This window comes from Dromiciops gliroides, chromosome 1 (assembly GCF_019393635.1).
Source record: "Dromiciops gliroides isolate mDroGli1 chromosome 1, mDroGli1.pri, whole genome shotgun sequence".
NCBI classification, from domain to species: domain Eukaryota; kingdom Metazoa; phylum Chordata; class Mammalia; order Microbiotheria; family Microbiotheriidae; genus Dromiciops; species Dromiciops gliroides.
The window spans coordinates 168,027,996-168,045,302 of NC_057861.1; the positions used below are offsets into that span (position 1 = coordinate 168,027,996).

The 17,307-nt window shown below is 36.3% G+C and overlaps 1 protein-coding gene across 1 annotated transcript in view; it reads left to right on the forward strand.

Moving 5' to 3' along the window:
- The window catches only part of LOC122735628 (desmoplakin), a 53,522-nt gene that overhangs the window by 16,760 nt on the left and 19,455 nt on the right, over positions 1–17,307 (forward strand). The window contains 11 exon segments of the mRNA XM_043977332.1: positions 2,952–3,100; positions 4,620–4,794; positions 9,547–9,675; positions 10,571–10,621; positions 12,179–12,340; positions 13,375–13,480; positions 13,811–13,947; positions 14,491–14,616; positions 15,170–15,271; positions 15,273–15,320; positions 16,507–16,661. Coding sequence (XP_043833267.1) covers positions 2,952–3,100; positions 4,620–4,794; positions 9,547–9,675; positions 10,571–10,621; positions 12,179–12,340; positions 13,375–13,480; positions 13,811–13,947; positions 14,491–14,616; positions 15,170–15,271; positions 15,273–15,320; positions 16,507–16,661 — 1,340 coding nt within the window.

Genomic DNA, 17,307 nt, shown 5'->3' on the forward strand with positions numbered 1-17,307 from the left:
GCTTCTGGAAATCAGAGAAGAAAGAGAGTATATTCATTCACCACATAAAATTCCAGGATAAGAAGGTAGCAACTATAGGCTGGTTAAGAAAGCCATTCTTGTGGGCAAGTTGTTTAGCAAAACAGTATGAGATTGTTTATTTTTTATGTCAATAAAAACTGTTCATAAAGAATTATATGTTTAACAAATCCCCAAATAGCCTGGCCTTTTCTTTTTTCTTTCTTTCTTTTTTTTTTTGTGTGTGAGGCAATTGGGGTTAAGTGACTTGCCCAGGGTCACGCAGCTAGTAAGTGTCAAGTGTCTGAAGCAGGATTTGAACTCAGGTCCTCCTGAATCCAGGGCTGGTGCTCTGTCCACTGCCCACCTAGCTACCCCACATCCTGACCTTTTAAAGGACATTTTACCAAATATCCTATTTTTTTTTAATATTAAACTTGTTGTTCAAGATCAGGCAATGTCTCTGAATTCAGGAATTTCAGCTGAGAATTCTTTACTTTTTCTGGTTCATGCTAAATCCAAAAAAGTACATTTTTACACATCAATCTAGTTCATTAAGTATTTAAGTAATTCACAAAGCATTTGATTTTTATTTCAGCTTTAGTTTTGTTCATAAAAATATTTGGGTTCTGTTTGGAGTGCAGCAAGTCAGTTCCATCATGGATTTTGATTTGACTTTTGATTAATGCCTCTGGTATGATAGTTTGAAATATAATACTATGACATCAAAGTTCACCTCCTGAATGTTATCCTTCAGAAGGAGGAAATGTCCTTGGGATAGTTTAATAATGAACACATAACATAGCTTTTAAAATTCTTTACAACTACCATGACTGTTACTGTTTTATTACTGTGGGTGGTACTAAAAATGTACCTGCATCATGTCATTTGTGCCCTCTTCCCATATGAATTTAATTGGAGATATGATAAATAGGATTTTACTATTAGTAACTAACTAGTAGTTAATATATTTAAAGTTTAAGTTTGGAATAAAGATGTAAAATTAAGGCTTGTTTCAAAAAACAAAAAAGAGGGGAGCAGCTAGGTGGCACAGTGGATAAAGCATTGGCCCTGGATTCAGGAGGACCTGAGTTCAGATCCGGACTCAGACACTTGACACTTACTAGCTGTGTGACCCTGGGCAAGTCACTTAACCCTCACTGACCCACAAAAACCAAAAAAACAAAAACCAAAAACAAACAAAAACAAAGAAGAGAAGAATTCAGAGTCTGAATGGTACTTTTTCCATGTATCCAGCCATATATACATATAAGCTCATCTTTCTTTAATAGAAAAAAGGAAGAGTATGCAATTAAACTGAGGTTTCCTTGTGTGCCACCAGTGATATTTACTTAGTCTTTAGTGGAAATCAATCACATGTACTTTGTGGCTGTTCTCTTTTCCATTTATGGACTTCAGGGATTTCATTTTCCTTCTCCCTCTACCCCAAATCTATCATTGGTATGTGTCCAAAACATACAAATTAAAACAAGGAAGAGAATAATTTCAAAATAAGATCATTCATGTCACTGCAATGGCATAACTGTCTGCCCTTTTGCCTATGGACAGAGACAGCTTTCTGTTTAAGAAGTAAAATGGCTGGTATAGGTAACACCATTACATACTTTATTTTTCTTAGGAAAGCTTGTGGGTTTGATAAAATGCGGAATGACTTCTTGAAGGTGAGGGGGGAAAGTCATTCAGTAGAAGGAAAAGGTTAGACCAAACTGTTTAATTACCCCCTGTTGATTTATGTACTACTGATTTTGTATTACATAACTAGTAAAGCAAACCCACTAGAGTTACTATCAATAAATGTGACTTATTGGTATTTGAAAAACAAAAATGAAGTGGGATGATTTTGTCAGCTAAAGAGTCCATCAATAATGCCTATTATTGATGCAATAGAAAGAATTTAAGATTTGGGGTCAGTGGCTCTGGATTTAAGTGCTGATATGAACATTAACTACGTGTGTCCTTGAACAAGTAATTAACCTCCTTAAGCTTAATTTTTCTTCCCCCTTGAATACTAAAATTGGACTAGTTAAGTTCTAGGATCACCAAATAAAAATAAATGAATAGGGGCAGCTAGGTGGCACAGTGGATAGAGCACTGGCCCTGGAGTCAGGAGGCCCTAAGTTCAAATCTGACCTCAGACACTTGATACTTACTAGCTATGTGACTTTGGGCAAGTCACTTAACCCTAATTGCCTCACCCAAATAAAACAAACAAATGAATGAATGAATGAATGAATAAATCTTGCAGTGAAGTCAACGTCCATAGTTGCAAGGACGCTTACGTATTGTCCTCACTCCATTGCATTTCTCTTTCAAAGTTGTTTGTTGTTTTCTGTTTAGTCATTTTCAGTCATGTCTGACTCTTTGTGAACCCTTTTGTAGTTTTCTTAGCAAAGATACTAGAGCAGTTTGCCATTTCTTTCTCCAGCTCATTTTCAGATGAAGAAACTGAGGCAAATAGGGTTAAGTTCCTTGCCCAGGGTCACACAACTAGTAAGTATCTGAAGTTAGCTTTGAACTCAGAAAGATGAGTCTTCCTGACTGCAGCCCTGGCATTCTATCCACTGTGTCACCTAGCTGCCCCATCTCATTCAGTGGGAGAATGACAGATGAGTCTTTAGCTCATTGACATACAGGAGATACTCAGGTTATAAGTAGCTTTTGAAAAGCTAGTGAAACTTCAAGCAATTATTGAAAAGTAGCTGGCTTATAGATTTTCATGGTGTGAAATTGGGTTTGTTCCTCTTCTTCCTCCCACTATCAAATTATTAAGATTATTTTCTTTTAAAAATTTGGTGCAGTTAGGTGGGGGGAATTTATGGCATTTGCCAATATCTGTAAAAGAACAAATTAAGTAGTGTTATCTGCTTAAATTAGCATATATGGAGTTTCCTTTTGGGAAATTTTATATCAATTATGTGTATCCTTTCTCTCAGGAGCTGAAATATGGAGATGGTATACAGCTGGGTCGGAGTAGAGAACTGGATGAATGTTTTGCTCAAGCCAATGACCAGATGGAAATCACTGACAGCCTAATCAGAGAGATGCGGCAAATGGGCCAACCCTGTGATGCCTATCAGAAAAGGTATTACCAATGTTGAGTGTTCAGAGGAAAGCCTAGATTCCATCATTTAAAAAAAAAATTCTAGCAAGTTCAGTTATATTCTTCCCATGGCACATGTTTTCAGTTAGAATGGATGCTTCCTTTAAGGAAGCAAGCCCTCCCAATATACAACGATTCTGGTTGAAAAAAGTATTTGTGTTGTGTTTGTCTGCTTTGGATGTCTTTAATATATATCATTTGACATACCTCTAGAGGCAGCTAGGTGGCGCAGTGGATAGAGCAGCAGCCCTGGATTCAGGAGGACCTGAGTTCAAATGTGGACTCAGACCCTTGACACTTACTAGCTGGGTGAGCCTGCGCAAGTCACTTAACCTCAATTGCCTTGTCCCCCCCCCCCCAAAAAAAAAGAAATATAAATGAAATACCTCTAAAAGAGATATAGAATGGATTTGGGGGGGGGGGTGAAGTTGCAAAGCAATTCTAAAGTGAAACTTAAATGATTTCTCCAAAAGGGGTAAACACGTGATTCATGTGCCAATGGTAAAGTATGGTTTTTATATTTGAAAAATAACAGTGGCTTACTTTGGGGGCAGGTAATTTTTAAATAAGAGAGCATATAAACCTTTATTCAAAAGATGGTGGATGCTGTTGACTCTGTACTTCTTATTTACATTTTTAAAAAAACACTTATTGGCATATTTGTTTTTACACCACCCTCATTTCCAAACATAACTCTCTTCCTTCTGCTACCTAGACAGCCATCTCTGCTAGCAAAAAAATTTTAAAAAGAGACAAAAGGAAAAAAAAATAGTTCTGAAAGTTTCATCATCACACCACCAGACCTGACAGCATCTACAGTGTTTCATACTCATAGTCCCTCTATTCTCCAGTGAAAGGATGAAAGTGTATTTTTTCATCTCTTCCTTGTAGTTAAGCTGGACCATTGGTTAAATGGCATTCACTTTCATTTTTCCTCCCTCCATTTACATTGTTTTCATTGTGTATGTCATTTCCCTAGTTCTACTTTCTTCACTTTACATCAGTTCATATAAGTCTTCTTATGTTTCTTCGTATCCCTCATTTATCATTTCTAATAGTATGGTTACGTTCCATTGCATTCAGGAGCACAGTTTGTTTAGCAGTTTAGTTTATAGGCATACACTTTGTTTCTCATTCTTTGCTCTTGACTTCTTGAGAATGAATTTTTAAAATGAGACTCTTCTATTTGAAAAAAAAAAGTCATTCAAATGATTTCTAGATTGACTTTGTGTTCCATGAGAACAAAAGACCAAACAATGAGTCTTGAGATTAAAGAGAGAGAGGTTCTACCAGCTTGGCCAATGACAGTTATATTTTCCATCATGCTGTTTTATGCTTTAATTGTCTTGAGGTTTTGTTTTGACAAAGGTTTAGTCAATGTATTCATGATGTAGGTAAGCAAATTTAAGCACTGCTAGCTTGTGCTTTCAGACTTTTCAGAGTCAAAGGAGACTCCAGGACACCTTCTTGACCTTCTATAATTATTTCCTTTTCCTTTCAGATTACTCCAGCTTCAGGAACAAATGCGTGCCCTTTATAAAGCCATTAGTGCTCCCCGAGTAAGAAAGGCCAGCTCCAGGGGTGGTGGAGGATACACTTGTCAGAGTGGCTCTGGGTGGGACGAATTTACCAAGCGCCTCACCAGTGATTGTTTGGGATGGATGAGACAACAAAGGGTAAGCATTTTTCTGAGGAAACTTATTAATCTGGTCCTTACAGACCACAAAACAGGGACCTGAGAGAGTATTCTTTTGCTAAGTGAGATTGAATAGGGTCTGAGACCACATTGTGCATGCATATATTACAGTGAATGCTGAGATCATATAGTAGAGTAGATTGCATCCTGAAGCAGAGATTTTTGGTGTTTATCTCTTGTATTTTTCCCTTTCTGTGCCATTTATAAATGAGTTTAATGCTCTTCCATTAAGAAGAATATATTCATCCAGATCTGTTCTTTTCTATGTGGGTCCAAGATGTCAGCTTCAATCATATGAGGTTTTTGTATATACAAAGTCTCAGTCTTGTATAGTCCTATAGAAATGAACTTGTTGGGCTACTGATGTAGGAGGAGAGTAAACTTAAAAATCTACTCTGGTCTTGTCTCTAAGACCTGCTTTCCATTTCTTTTTATTTACCATTAGCTTGATGCCATTTCTAGTAGTTAATCATAACTTTTGCTATGTAATGTTAAACCCTCTATGAAGTCTAGACTTTATAGCTCAAGAACAAAGGTAGGGAATTGTTTTAAAAACTTAGCTACTTAAATAGACCTAGAATCAGCCTACATTGTTGCCATTATATATATATATGCATGGAGAATTGGTATTTATCTGTCTACTAACATAATATGAGAACATTGATTTCAGTGAATTGCTTAAGAAATCACTGTCATTATTTTATCATCATACTTAATGCATATTTAGTTACCACAACTGGTAGGATACAAAAAAAATGCCATAGGAATATACCCACTAATATCCTAAGGCATTTGTTTTTGGTTTTGTTTTTAAGATTTTTGCCTTACTTCATTTTTGTGATAAGTTTGGGTTTACTTTTTGAACAATTGCCGAACATTGTTAAGCATATTAACAAATTAGATGAGCTCAGCCTGCATTAAAACCAGATATTCTTGTTTAGGCTTGTTGGTTGGTTACCTTATACTTGTGGTATGACATTGTCTTTTCATAGGAGGTCATTAGAGTAAGAGTAAAGTAAAATAATGAAAATTAAAATACACTCTGACCCTTTCCCTAGACCTGGAGTGTCTATAAAATATGTGTTTTTAACTCTAATTAGTGTTTTGTTATTTTAAATATCCATTACTTTCATAACTATCATGAACCAGTTGTCATAATGAGGTGTTTGGAATTTGATCTTGGAAATCTATTTTTGATGAACTGTAATTCTCAAAAATGGGCATATAACACAGAATGATGGTGGGAGTGGGAAGAGTGAGCATTTACAAATGTCTATATCTAGAAGACAGTTTTGTTATTTATCAGTGTCATGACAGATTTATAAGAGATAGTGTGGTGTAGTGGATAGAAAGTTGGCCTCTGAGTCATGGACGCATGAGTTCAAACCCTGCCTCTTATGTAATAACTGTGTGACCCTAAGCAAGTCACTTGACCTCTTAATGCTTTATACAACTCTCTAAGACAATACATTTCAGAGCTGTTGACCTGCATGGGCAGAGGGCATTACCTCATCTGATGTGACCAAGACCAGTGAAGACACAGGTCTAATCACTGTCCCTGTCCCACAAAAAATTTAACTGATGTTAACCTGTAACTAGGGCAGGTAGATGGTGCAGTGGATACAGTGCTAGGCCTGAAATAAGGAAGACTCATCTTCCTGGGTTCAGATCTGGCCTCTGATACTTATTAGCTATGTGACTCTGGGCAACCCACTTAACCCTGTTTGCCTCAGTTTCCTTATTTGTAAAATGAGCTGGAGAAGGAAATGACAAACCATTCCAGTATCTTTGCCAAGAAAACCCCAAATGGGATCGTGAGGAGTTAGACACAATTGAACAACAACAGCCTGCAACTGTTTTAAAATGTTCTGATGTGATACTCTCTGATCCATGAGCTTTTCATCCAGCCAAACCTTTTCCCACTGAACACAGATTTTTTTCTTAGCATTTACAACATACACATCACAGTGTTCTGTACTGTAGGAATTACAAAGAAGGAAAAGAGGGAATATACACATGAAAAATTAAATAACTCAGTATATTATCAGTTGTCCCATGAGTGTCATGGGCAGTAAACACTATAGGAATTCAGAGAGATAAATAGTGATAAATAGTTGTGGGGAGGGAGGGAGGATTGAGCACTTGCAAATGTAATTGGTCTCCATCTAGAAGAGATTTATGATCTACAGTGATAAAGGAGGACTTTGTGGAGATGGGTGGCTATGATCCTGGGCTTGAAGTCTAAGTAATGCATTAAGAGTCACTTACAGACTATAGCAGCAATTTTTTTTTTATATATTTTTTGGTGAGGCAATTGGGGTTGAGTGACTTGCCTAGGGTCACATAGCTAGTAAGTGTTAAATGTCTGAGGCCAGATTTGAACTCAGGTCCTCCTGACTCCAGGGCCAGTGCTCTATCCACCTTATCACCTAGCTGCCCCCTATAGCAACAATTTTAATATTTTGATTACAGTTTTAGGCCACAGTCCCTGTAAAGTAGGTTAGTTATTATACTTTTCTTAACCCATAATGGGCAGTGTCATGAATATAACTGGGAAAGTAAGCTTGAAACTTATAGAAATTTTATTTTCTATAATCATGCTTGGCCCAGTTCTTTAGCTTTTAATCAGCATTAGCTCCTATGCAAGCTAATTTAACCTTATAGAAATACCCTTGTAGCAAAAGTCCACCATTTTTAAATCAGGAGAAACTTGCCTTAGCAAATGAATAATGTTTCCTATCTTAAAGTGTCTAATGTCAGAAGGGTTATCAGAAGACACCTAATGAAACTATCACTGTCCAAATAGCTATTCAGTGTTCCTTTCTCCTAGGGAACATTATCTTATCGTTTACTTAGTGGTTTGCCCCAGCATTCTCTCTTACCCTGTACTTCCTTGCCTTTTCTTTCCCAAGCACACAGCCTTGTATTCTGCATTTCAGTCCCCGGAGACTGAGTTGCAGTGCTCAATTCAAAAGATCTCTTTCTCTAACAGCAAAGTCCCTGGTAGAGCATACTTGGCTTCTTCACCTTTCTAAAGTTTTTGTTTTGTCTTTTCTTACTTGGTATTCCACTGATGGAAGACTCAGATTCTGTACAGCTGGGTTAAATTCCCTGAGGTTGGCAATTATTGAGAGGCTCCAGCTTGGAAGGGTGCCGCAGCATGACCATGATGTTGTATTACACAGCTGGACTCTTTTGAAGGCTTGCTCCAGCTCATTGAGAAAGGGTCAAAGTTCTTTGTAATGTTTAGGTGTAGGACTCTGTGAAATGGCTTCATATTTTGAAAGCTTGCCAGGGTCTGTTTGAGCACAGGTGTGGCTCAGTGAAGTGGGTATGGCACTTGTTGCAAAGTCCTGAAAACAGCCCTCAGCTGAAAAGGTTTGCATTGGAAATGAGTAATGGTGATTTGACAATTTGCAAATAATGTAAACACACACATATATATTTATGCATATATTTTATTTGTGTTTACACATTCTTTTTGCATTTATGTACATATATTTAATTGTACATATTATATCATTATGTCATATAACATATATACACAGGCAGCTCGGTAGCACAGTGGATAGAGTGCTGGGCCTGGAATCAGGAAGACATCTTCCTGAGTTCAAATTTTGTGTCAGACAATAGCTGTGTGTACTTAATAGCTAGGCAAGTGATTTAACCTTGTTTGCCTCAGTTTCCTCATCTGTAAAATGGCAAACCACTTAAGTATCTTTGCTAAGAAAATCCTGGGGCAGCTAGGTGGCACAGTAGATAGAGCACCAGCCCTGGATTCAGGAGGAACTGAGTTCAAATCCAGCCTCAGACACATGAAACTTACTAGCTGTGTGACCCAGGGCAAGTCACTTAACCCCAATTGCCTCACCAAAAAAAGAAAAAAGAAAATCCTGAGTGGGTCATGAAGAGTCAGACATGACTGAAAAATAACTGAATAATGCACATATTTTTATATGTGGTAGGGGATTAGAAAAAAATAAACTAAAATCCTAGATCTATGATGTGGTCCACTCTTTTTGCTTGCCACTGTTTCATATATTACAGGTACATAAAGTTATTAGCAGACAGCATCTTAAATTCCATGCTATGAGGGAAAACTTCATATTGTCCTTCCTGGTAATAACTTTATATATTTTTAATATGTGAACCAGTGGTAGTTTAAAAGAGTAGGTTTTTCTTTTCTTCTTCTTCTTCTTCTTTTTTTTTTTTTGCAGGGCAATGAGGGTTAAGTGACTTGTCCAGGGTCACACAGCTAGTGTGTCAAGTGTCTGAGGTCAGATTTGAACTCAGGTCCTCCTGAATCCAGGGCCAGTGCTTTATTCACTCAGCCACCTAGCTGCCCCCCAAAAGAGTAGATTTTTAATAAAAACAAACAAAAAACCCCTAAGTTTTCTTACTTGGAGACAATTTCATGAATGATCTCCTCGGGCAATCTCTATTAGTTGAAACCATGTTTGTCCTAGGTAGCAACCACAGTGGCTATGAAAAATCCTTGGGAATTCTGGGATATTTGAATATATTGGTTTTAGAAATTATTTTATATGCTAAAGTATCTTGTCTCCATGGATAAAAAAATGTATCTTATTTTATTTAAAAGTTTTGTAATTCCTTTTTCACTGCTGTTATAACTCAGCTTTCCTTGTATTTTGAGACTTCATGTTGTAGGGAAGATATGCCTTTCATTCAAGGAGCTCAAGATGAAGGCACATATTCTTTTTTTCTTTCCTAGGCGGAGATGGATTTAGTGCAATGGGGTGTCGATTCAGCATCTGTAGAGCAACATATCAATAGCCACAGAGTCATCCACAATGCCATTGGAGACTATCGCTGGCAGCTGGATAAAATTAAGGCCGATCTGGTACTACCTTTCACATGTTCTCTTTTTAAAATATGTTTATTGGGAGGGTAGGTAATTTCTTTTATCTCTAAGAAGTCTTATAAATAACATTAGCTTATGATTATTACCGTTCCTGAAATGGTGGAATATTTTAAAAATATTATTTCACACACGGGGCAGTGGAATTATTTGTTATCATATGGCACAAATTGCACTTAAACTGGAATTTTAAAAAATGTCATAAACACAGTCAAGTTGCTTCTGTTGTGTTTGGACAAATAATTCAGTGTTTTATGAGTAAGGAAGCACCTTTTTTAAATGAAGTACCTGCAATAGGCATAATACATTGCTTCTGCATCTTTGGCAAATCATTTACTTAGAGGTGACTATAGTATTTATACTGAACAATCTCTTTTCCCAATTCCTTTCTATTATTCACTGAAAATTAGGAGAGAGTAATTGGATGTAAAGGAATTAAAACAAAAATATTTATCTGGTTTCATTTGACCATTTAAATCACTAGCTTTCCTTGAGTAAGAGATAATAAAAGATCAGTTTGGCTTTTAAAATTCTACTTTACTACCTATTATTTTACTCTCTTGATATATGTGCATCTCCTTACTTTTTAAAGATAGGAGGTGGTGAGAAAACAATCCTACTCATATTCTCCACCTTGGAAAAAATTAATCTCTAAATGCTGTATTGCATCCACAATCAGGAGAGTGATTTCAGGTAAATTATCTGGGCACAACTAATTTAATTGTGGTTGAAAGATTCTTTCACACATAGAACAAACACTACATTGGATGGAAAGGATCTGAAGTCAGACCTGAGAAAGAGGATATCAGGAATAATGCCAGGACTAGATTGAATTCATAGGGAGCATTGAATAATAACTCCTTTTATTTTCTTCAAGCGTGAGAAATCTGCAATCTATCAACTGGAGGAAGAATATGAAAACCTTGTGGTAAGCACATGTATTCCCCAAATAAATATAAATCATGTTTATGTTTAGTAAAAGGTATTGCTAAAACATCATAAATGTTTTAAAATTCTATTAGATTATAATTTTGTGTTTATTGAAAGAATCCACTTCAGAAATTAAATTTGAGAAAATTAGGTACTTGGTAACTAGGTAACTAGGTATTGATAAATGGATTGTGATGATAGGGATTATTAGAACAATTGTTAAACACTGGTAGGTGAAATAAAGTTAATGAAGTTTTTCAACCTTTTCATTATATTCCTAGTACTTTTGTATAGAAAAAGAAAAAGTAGCTAAAGAGTTTGTATTTTCCATGTAGTTTAATTTTACCATCATCACATGGATAGTGACAATGTTCTATAATAGTAAAGCGACACACAGGAGAAACAACTTTTACATTTGATTCTCATAGTCTTTCTATAGATGATAATACCTACTACTCAGCATGCTGTAATGCATAGCATACCTGCCTTGGAGTCATAATAACCTGGGTCCAAATCTAGCCTTCACCTCTTACTTGATATGTGACCCATAGATAAATCATTTATCCTCTCTGTGCCTCAGTTTCCTCATCTATAAAATAAACCTGAATTAAAATCCAGCCTCTCTAGCTGTGTGACCTTGTACAAGTCATTTAACCTCTGTTTGCCAGTTTCTTCCTCTGCATAATGAGCAGCACCTACCTCCCAGGGTTGTTGTGAGAATCAGTGAGATATTTGTAAAAAGTGCTTGGCACATAGTAGCAACCATATACATGCTAGCTATTATTATTAAAAGGTAGAGAGCTATGAGGATCAAATGTGATAATACAGACAAAGCATTTTGCAAACCTTGAAGAACACCATAAAGTCAGCTACTTATTATTGGTACCTTCATGATTACTTCATCACTGGCAACAGTCTTCACCTTTTTTTCATACCTAGCAAGCATTGTGGTTTTTATGACATCAGCCTATCCTCTCTAACAATGAGAAAAGATGGTAGAGATGACCACAGGTGGTTTTATGGTCAGAGCAGGCCATATTCCATAGCCTATTCATCTTTCTTTAAAAATGCAATATTTCACTGAGCACCAGTAGCTGAATCCAAATGAGTTAAGAAATATACTACCAAACAGAATTGTTTGGTAGCTTTTAAAAATACAGCCTTATTCCTTAGTTGTGTGCTCATAAGACACTGAGAAGCAGTCATGTAGCCAGGAATGTCTACATTCAAATTCTGCCATGGACACAAATGGATGTGTGATCCTGGGCAGGTCTCAGCCTTCAAGGTAACTCCCTTAAGACTCTAGGTTGCAGAAAAGGTACCAGTCTGAATTGGTAGAAGGAATTTCCTCTTTTGAGCTCCCTATGCCAGTGAAATCACAAATCCAGTCCTTATGCCTTTGCCTAGTATACACTGTAGCTTAATATTTTTAATTAGTGAGAGAGAAGCCACAGTTATTTTTGGATGAGTTTTTTACCCTAAAGAGGGGCATCAACTGAAAGTCTTATATAATTCCACATTTGATCACTGAGTTGATGTGTTTTGAATATTGCAGAAAGCATCCTTTGAGAGGATGGATCACCTTCGCCAGCTTCAAAGCATCATCCAGGCTACTTCCCGTGAGATCATGTGGATCAATGACTGTGAGGAAGAGGAGCTACTCTATGATTGGAGTGATAAAAACACAGCTATTGCCCAGAAACAGGAGGCTTTCTCAGTAAGTGCACTGCCCCTCTCTGCACCTCCCCTCCCCACCTTACCTAACTTTTCTCAGCATTTCAGCCTAGAAACTGCTCAATAGAAGGGCATGATAATAAATAATAATAGATACTAGATGCCTTTCCTCTCTTGTTAAGCTATTTATCTTTCAGTCTATTGGATACCAAAAAACTATTCACTTGAAAGACTTTTTTGTTGACTTATGTAGAAAAGGAAGTGGTCAATAGCATAGTAGTCAGTTTAAGAGCCAGCTAAGTGGTTCAGTGGATAGAATCCTGGGCTAGGAGTCAAGAAGATGTGAGTTCAAATCTAGCATCAGATACTTAATAGTTGTGTGACCTTGAGTAAACTCATTAACCTCTGTTGCCAATAGTTTCTCATCTGTAAAATGGGGATATAATAGCACTTACTTCCCAGTGTTGCTGTGAGGATCAAATGAGATAGTATTTGTAAAAAGAGCTTAACATATTGCCTGGCACATAATAAGCATGATATAAATGCTATGATTATTTTTAAGAAAAAAATCTATTTTTGACTATAACTTTTTTACATTTTTAAAATTTTACTTTTTTCTCAATTATGTGTAAGGAAAAATTCTTTATGTTCATTTAAAAAAAAATTTAAGTTCCAAATTCTCTCCCTCCCTTGATAAGGAAGCAATTTCATATAGGTTACATGTTGCAGTCTTGCAAAACATTTTCCATTTTATACCATGTTTACAAAAGAAAATGGAAAACCAAAAAAAAAAAAAAACCAAGAATAATAAAGGAAGTTTAAAAAAGTATGCTTCAATCTATATTTAGATTCAATCAGTTTTTTCTCTGGAGGTAGATTAAATGCTATTATTATTATTATTAAAATTTGGAAAGCGTTTATTCAGAATTCATTGATAACATGGGAGTGGGTACGTTGCTAATAAAATGTAGTTTGTCCTGACATTAGTTAAAAAAACAACAAAAACAGCGAGAGAAATGGAATGCTAATGGATTATTTGTTTTAAAGGATTGTTTGTTCCTGTTCTTTTCTTCCCAGATACGCATGAGCCAGTTGGAAGTTAAGGAAAAAGAACTCAACAAGCTTAAGCAAGAAAGTGACCAGCTTGTTCTTAACCAGCACCCTGCTTCAGACAAAAATCGAGGTAGGTTTCTTATATGGCATTTATTATTGTAGTGCTGGAGAATAATTAACAAGCTCCACAAAGGGGAAAGGTGGATAATGTAGACTCTCTTGCACTATGATAGAGCTCTATTTGACAGGTTGAATTCTAGTTTTTATGCCAGTATATCATGTTTCTTTATCAAGCCTTGTTTTAAAAACTCACACCCGGTTCTCTGTTGGATGATTCTTTTTTAAGTTTTAGGAGAAGCTCATTTGACTTGGCACTAAAAATCACAAACAAGTGCCCAAGTTTCCAGTCAAACTGAAAGTGCTGGTTCCTCTGGCTACTGTTAAGGAGAAATAGCGTTAGCCTGCTTAATAACATTTAAAACAATTCCTCTTTTTTTCTGCAGGCATACATGGATCTCTGCAAACACAGTGAGTTGGATTCTTCAGATCACCAAATGCATTGATGTTCATCTGAAGGAAAATGCTGCCTACTTTCAGGTAAGCTTTTATTTCTGTAGTAACAATTTACTTATTTTAGGGATTCGTATCTCATATCTGTTTTTAAAGAGTAAAAGCAAAAAAGCCCCCTCCACAATGTACAAACACATGAATTGTTCTTAATTTTGAAAAGTATGTATTTCTAGGTCACCAAATGATTCTTAGGCATCCTGAGACATTAGGAGTAGACAACCTACACATGAAAAAACTTCCCCCTTTGCTAACATTTTTATTTAGCTATCTATTAATTGCTTTGGGGAAGCTAGGTGGCACAGTGGAGAGACTGCCAGGCCTGGGGTCAGGAAGACTTATCTTTCTGAGTTCAAATCTGGCCTCAGACACTAACTGGCTGTGTGATACCGGGTAAGTCTCTTAACCCTGTTTGCCTCAGTTTCCTCATCTGTAAAATGAGCTAGAGAAGGAAATGACAAACCACTCCAGTATCTTTGCCAAGAAAGATCCAAAAAAAATTTATTGGAAAGCAATTCCCATTGGCATGCTCTTTTAAAAGTATTTAACTATGATAATTATTATCTTTGGTAGTTTTTTGAAGAGGCTCAGTCAACCGAAGCCTACCTGAAAGGCCTACAAGATTCCATCAGGAAGAAGTATACCTGTGATAAGAATATGTCGCTGCAACGCTTACTGGAACAGATCAAAGAACTTGAGGTATTGTCAATATAAAATCTTTGACAGTGAAAAAATGCAATATGGTAGGACTTCTATTCACTTAGCATACCACTCATGATTACTGGCTTACTAGTAAAATTTAAAAGAGGCCAAGACAAATAAAATAAGATTCCTAGGTGTACGTGGGTTCTTGATCTTTCATAGATCAAATTATGTGAATTTCTCAATTTTTATCAAGTCATGTTATTCAGAGTGTTTGGACTCTTTGCATGTTTTGTGCCAAAATGAAAACAAAGAGAACTGTGATTTCTTAGCTTCAACAATCCTTTGGAAAAGAATACTTAGAAGTTTAAGTAATACTTCCACAATGTGGTATTCTTTTTTGCTCCTTTTTTTCCACAGGTAAGTAGCTTATATAATGGTTTATCTTGAAAGGCTCTCAGACTCCCTGGGGATGAATTCTGTGGCCTTATAATGAATATAAGTATTTTATCAGGTTATAATAATGACACTTTAAAGTATCTAGAAGATTTTGCCAGAAAAATTCTTAGGATGTTTCTTTTTAAAATATGATTTTAAAATACAATTACAGAAAGAACGAGAGAAGATCCTTGAATATAAGCGCAGTGCAAACTTGGTAAACAAGTCCAAGAAGATTGTCCAGCTAAAACCCCGAAACCCAGACTACAGGAGCAAATAAACCTATTATCCTCAGGGCTCTGTGTGACTATAAACAAGACCAGGTATGTAATGACTGGCTATTTTTGAGGAGGATTCAAAAAGTTCCCTTCCCTACAGGCTATTCCATAAATAGAAGCAACATTTACCTGAAGTTTCAAATTGCTTAAAAGCAATGGTTTTCGCTTTCATATCTGGAAGAGTCATTTATCAAATAAGCTTAGTAGTTTAAACAGTTTCATGCTGATGTACATAATTAGTTGAACTGCTTTAGGGAACATTAGCTTGGAATATGAGTGTAGTTGTATATGTTTTCTTCTATATTACTTTAAGAGAGAAGTAGTAGAGAGGTAGACTATTAAGCTGAATAAAAAGAGATTTAGTACAAATTTTATGCACTAATTAAATGAGTTATTTTTTTTCTATTGGCTACTCAGCAAGCAAGCATACCAAACAAGCATTGTGCAAATTCATGTTTTAATCAATTAGTTAGATAATACCTTCCAGTGGTTTTTTTGCATGTAAAATGTGATATCTAATACATTAAGTGAAATTTAGTGCTAATATATTAAACAGAATATCCTGACAGCAAACTTAGAGATTAATAAGTATAATGCCCAGGATGGGGGCTGAAAGGAATGTTGAGATTGACATACATCAAAATAAAACCAGTTGTCATCTCTGCTTAAGGAACTTGGGACCTTTGGTTAAATGGTTATTTCTAGTGCCCTGACACGGAAATGAATATTTGTTGGGTTTTGTCTTTTTAAATTTCAGAGGGAGACAATTATGATATCTTTGACTGGTGGGGGAGACCCACTCTATCCTTCCTCCCTCCACCACACACACATATTTATACAATATATATTATAATCTGAAACATTTTATAACCTTATCTCTCAACTCCACCCCTACCCCTAAGCTCCCCCTGTGGCTTTGACAAGGTGGGACAAAAGTCACGGGTATTTATGGACTAGTCAGTAGGTGTCAACCATGTGGCCCTGAGATATTCCTGAGTGCAAGCCTGAATCAATTAAAATGCAATTGGAAATATCTAAAAAAATAAATAAAAAATACACTAAGACACAGATAATGTTACTTTGTGGCCCACAGGGATCTGATTCTACTTGAGTTTGACACAACAGGTCTAGATGACCTTTAAGGTCAAATCCAATTCTGATTTTTCTGTTGTTCTATGAATAGAGGCAAAAATGCCTTTTTTTTTTTTTGGTGTATGTGTGTATGTGACAGAAAATAGTGCACAAGGGAGATGAATGTATCTTGAAGGACAACAATGAACGAAGCAAGTGGTATGTGACTGGCCCAGGAGGTGTAGACATGCTGGTCCCTTCTGTTGGTCTTATTATCCCTCCTCCAAATCCATTGGCAGTGGACCTTTCTTACAAGTAAGTTTTCTATGAGTCTCACTTATTAATGGTCAGCTATTAGTTGGTAGTTGGGGAAAATATCTAGAGAATGACTTTTCCCCCCCAATTTTTTTTTTTTTTTTGCGTGGCAATGAGGGTTAAATGATTTGCCCAGGGTCACACAACTAGTAAGTGTCAAGTGTCTGAGGCCAGATTTGAACTCAAGTCCTCCTGAATCCAGAACTGATGCTTTATCCACTGTGCCACCTACCTACCCTCTTTCCTTCTTCCCTCCCCAAAGTTCAAAGACATTTTTACAAAGCTATTCTTTCATTTAAAAAAAAATTAGTTGTACAAAGACAGTTGTGCTTTTACTTTAAAGATTATTGTTCTATGTTGAAATTTTATACCTACTATACTATAGAAGGGTTTGGAAGAAGATTTGAAAAAAGCATTACACTAATAAAGAAAAAAACCTTAGTCTAGCTGTGAGTGAAAAGCCAATGATAGTGGTCAGTTACTCCATCTACTTTTTTTCAATTAAAAAAATATTTATTTATTGTTTATTTATTTTGTGGGGGCAATGAGAGTTAAGTGTCTTGCCCAGGGTCACACAGCTAGTAAGTGTCCAGTGTCTGAGGGTCGGATTTGAACTCAGGTCCTTCTGAATCCAGGGCCCAGTGCT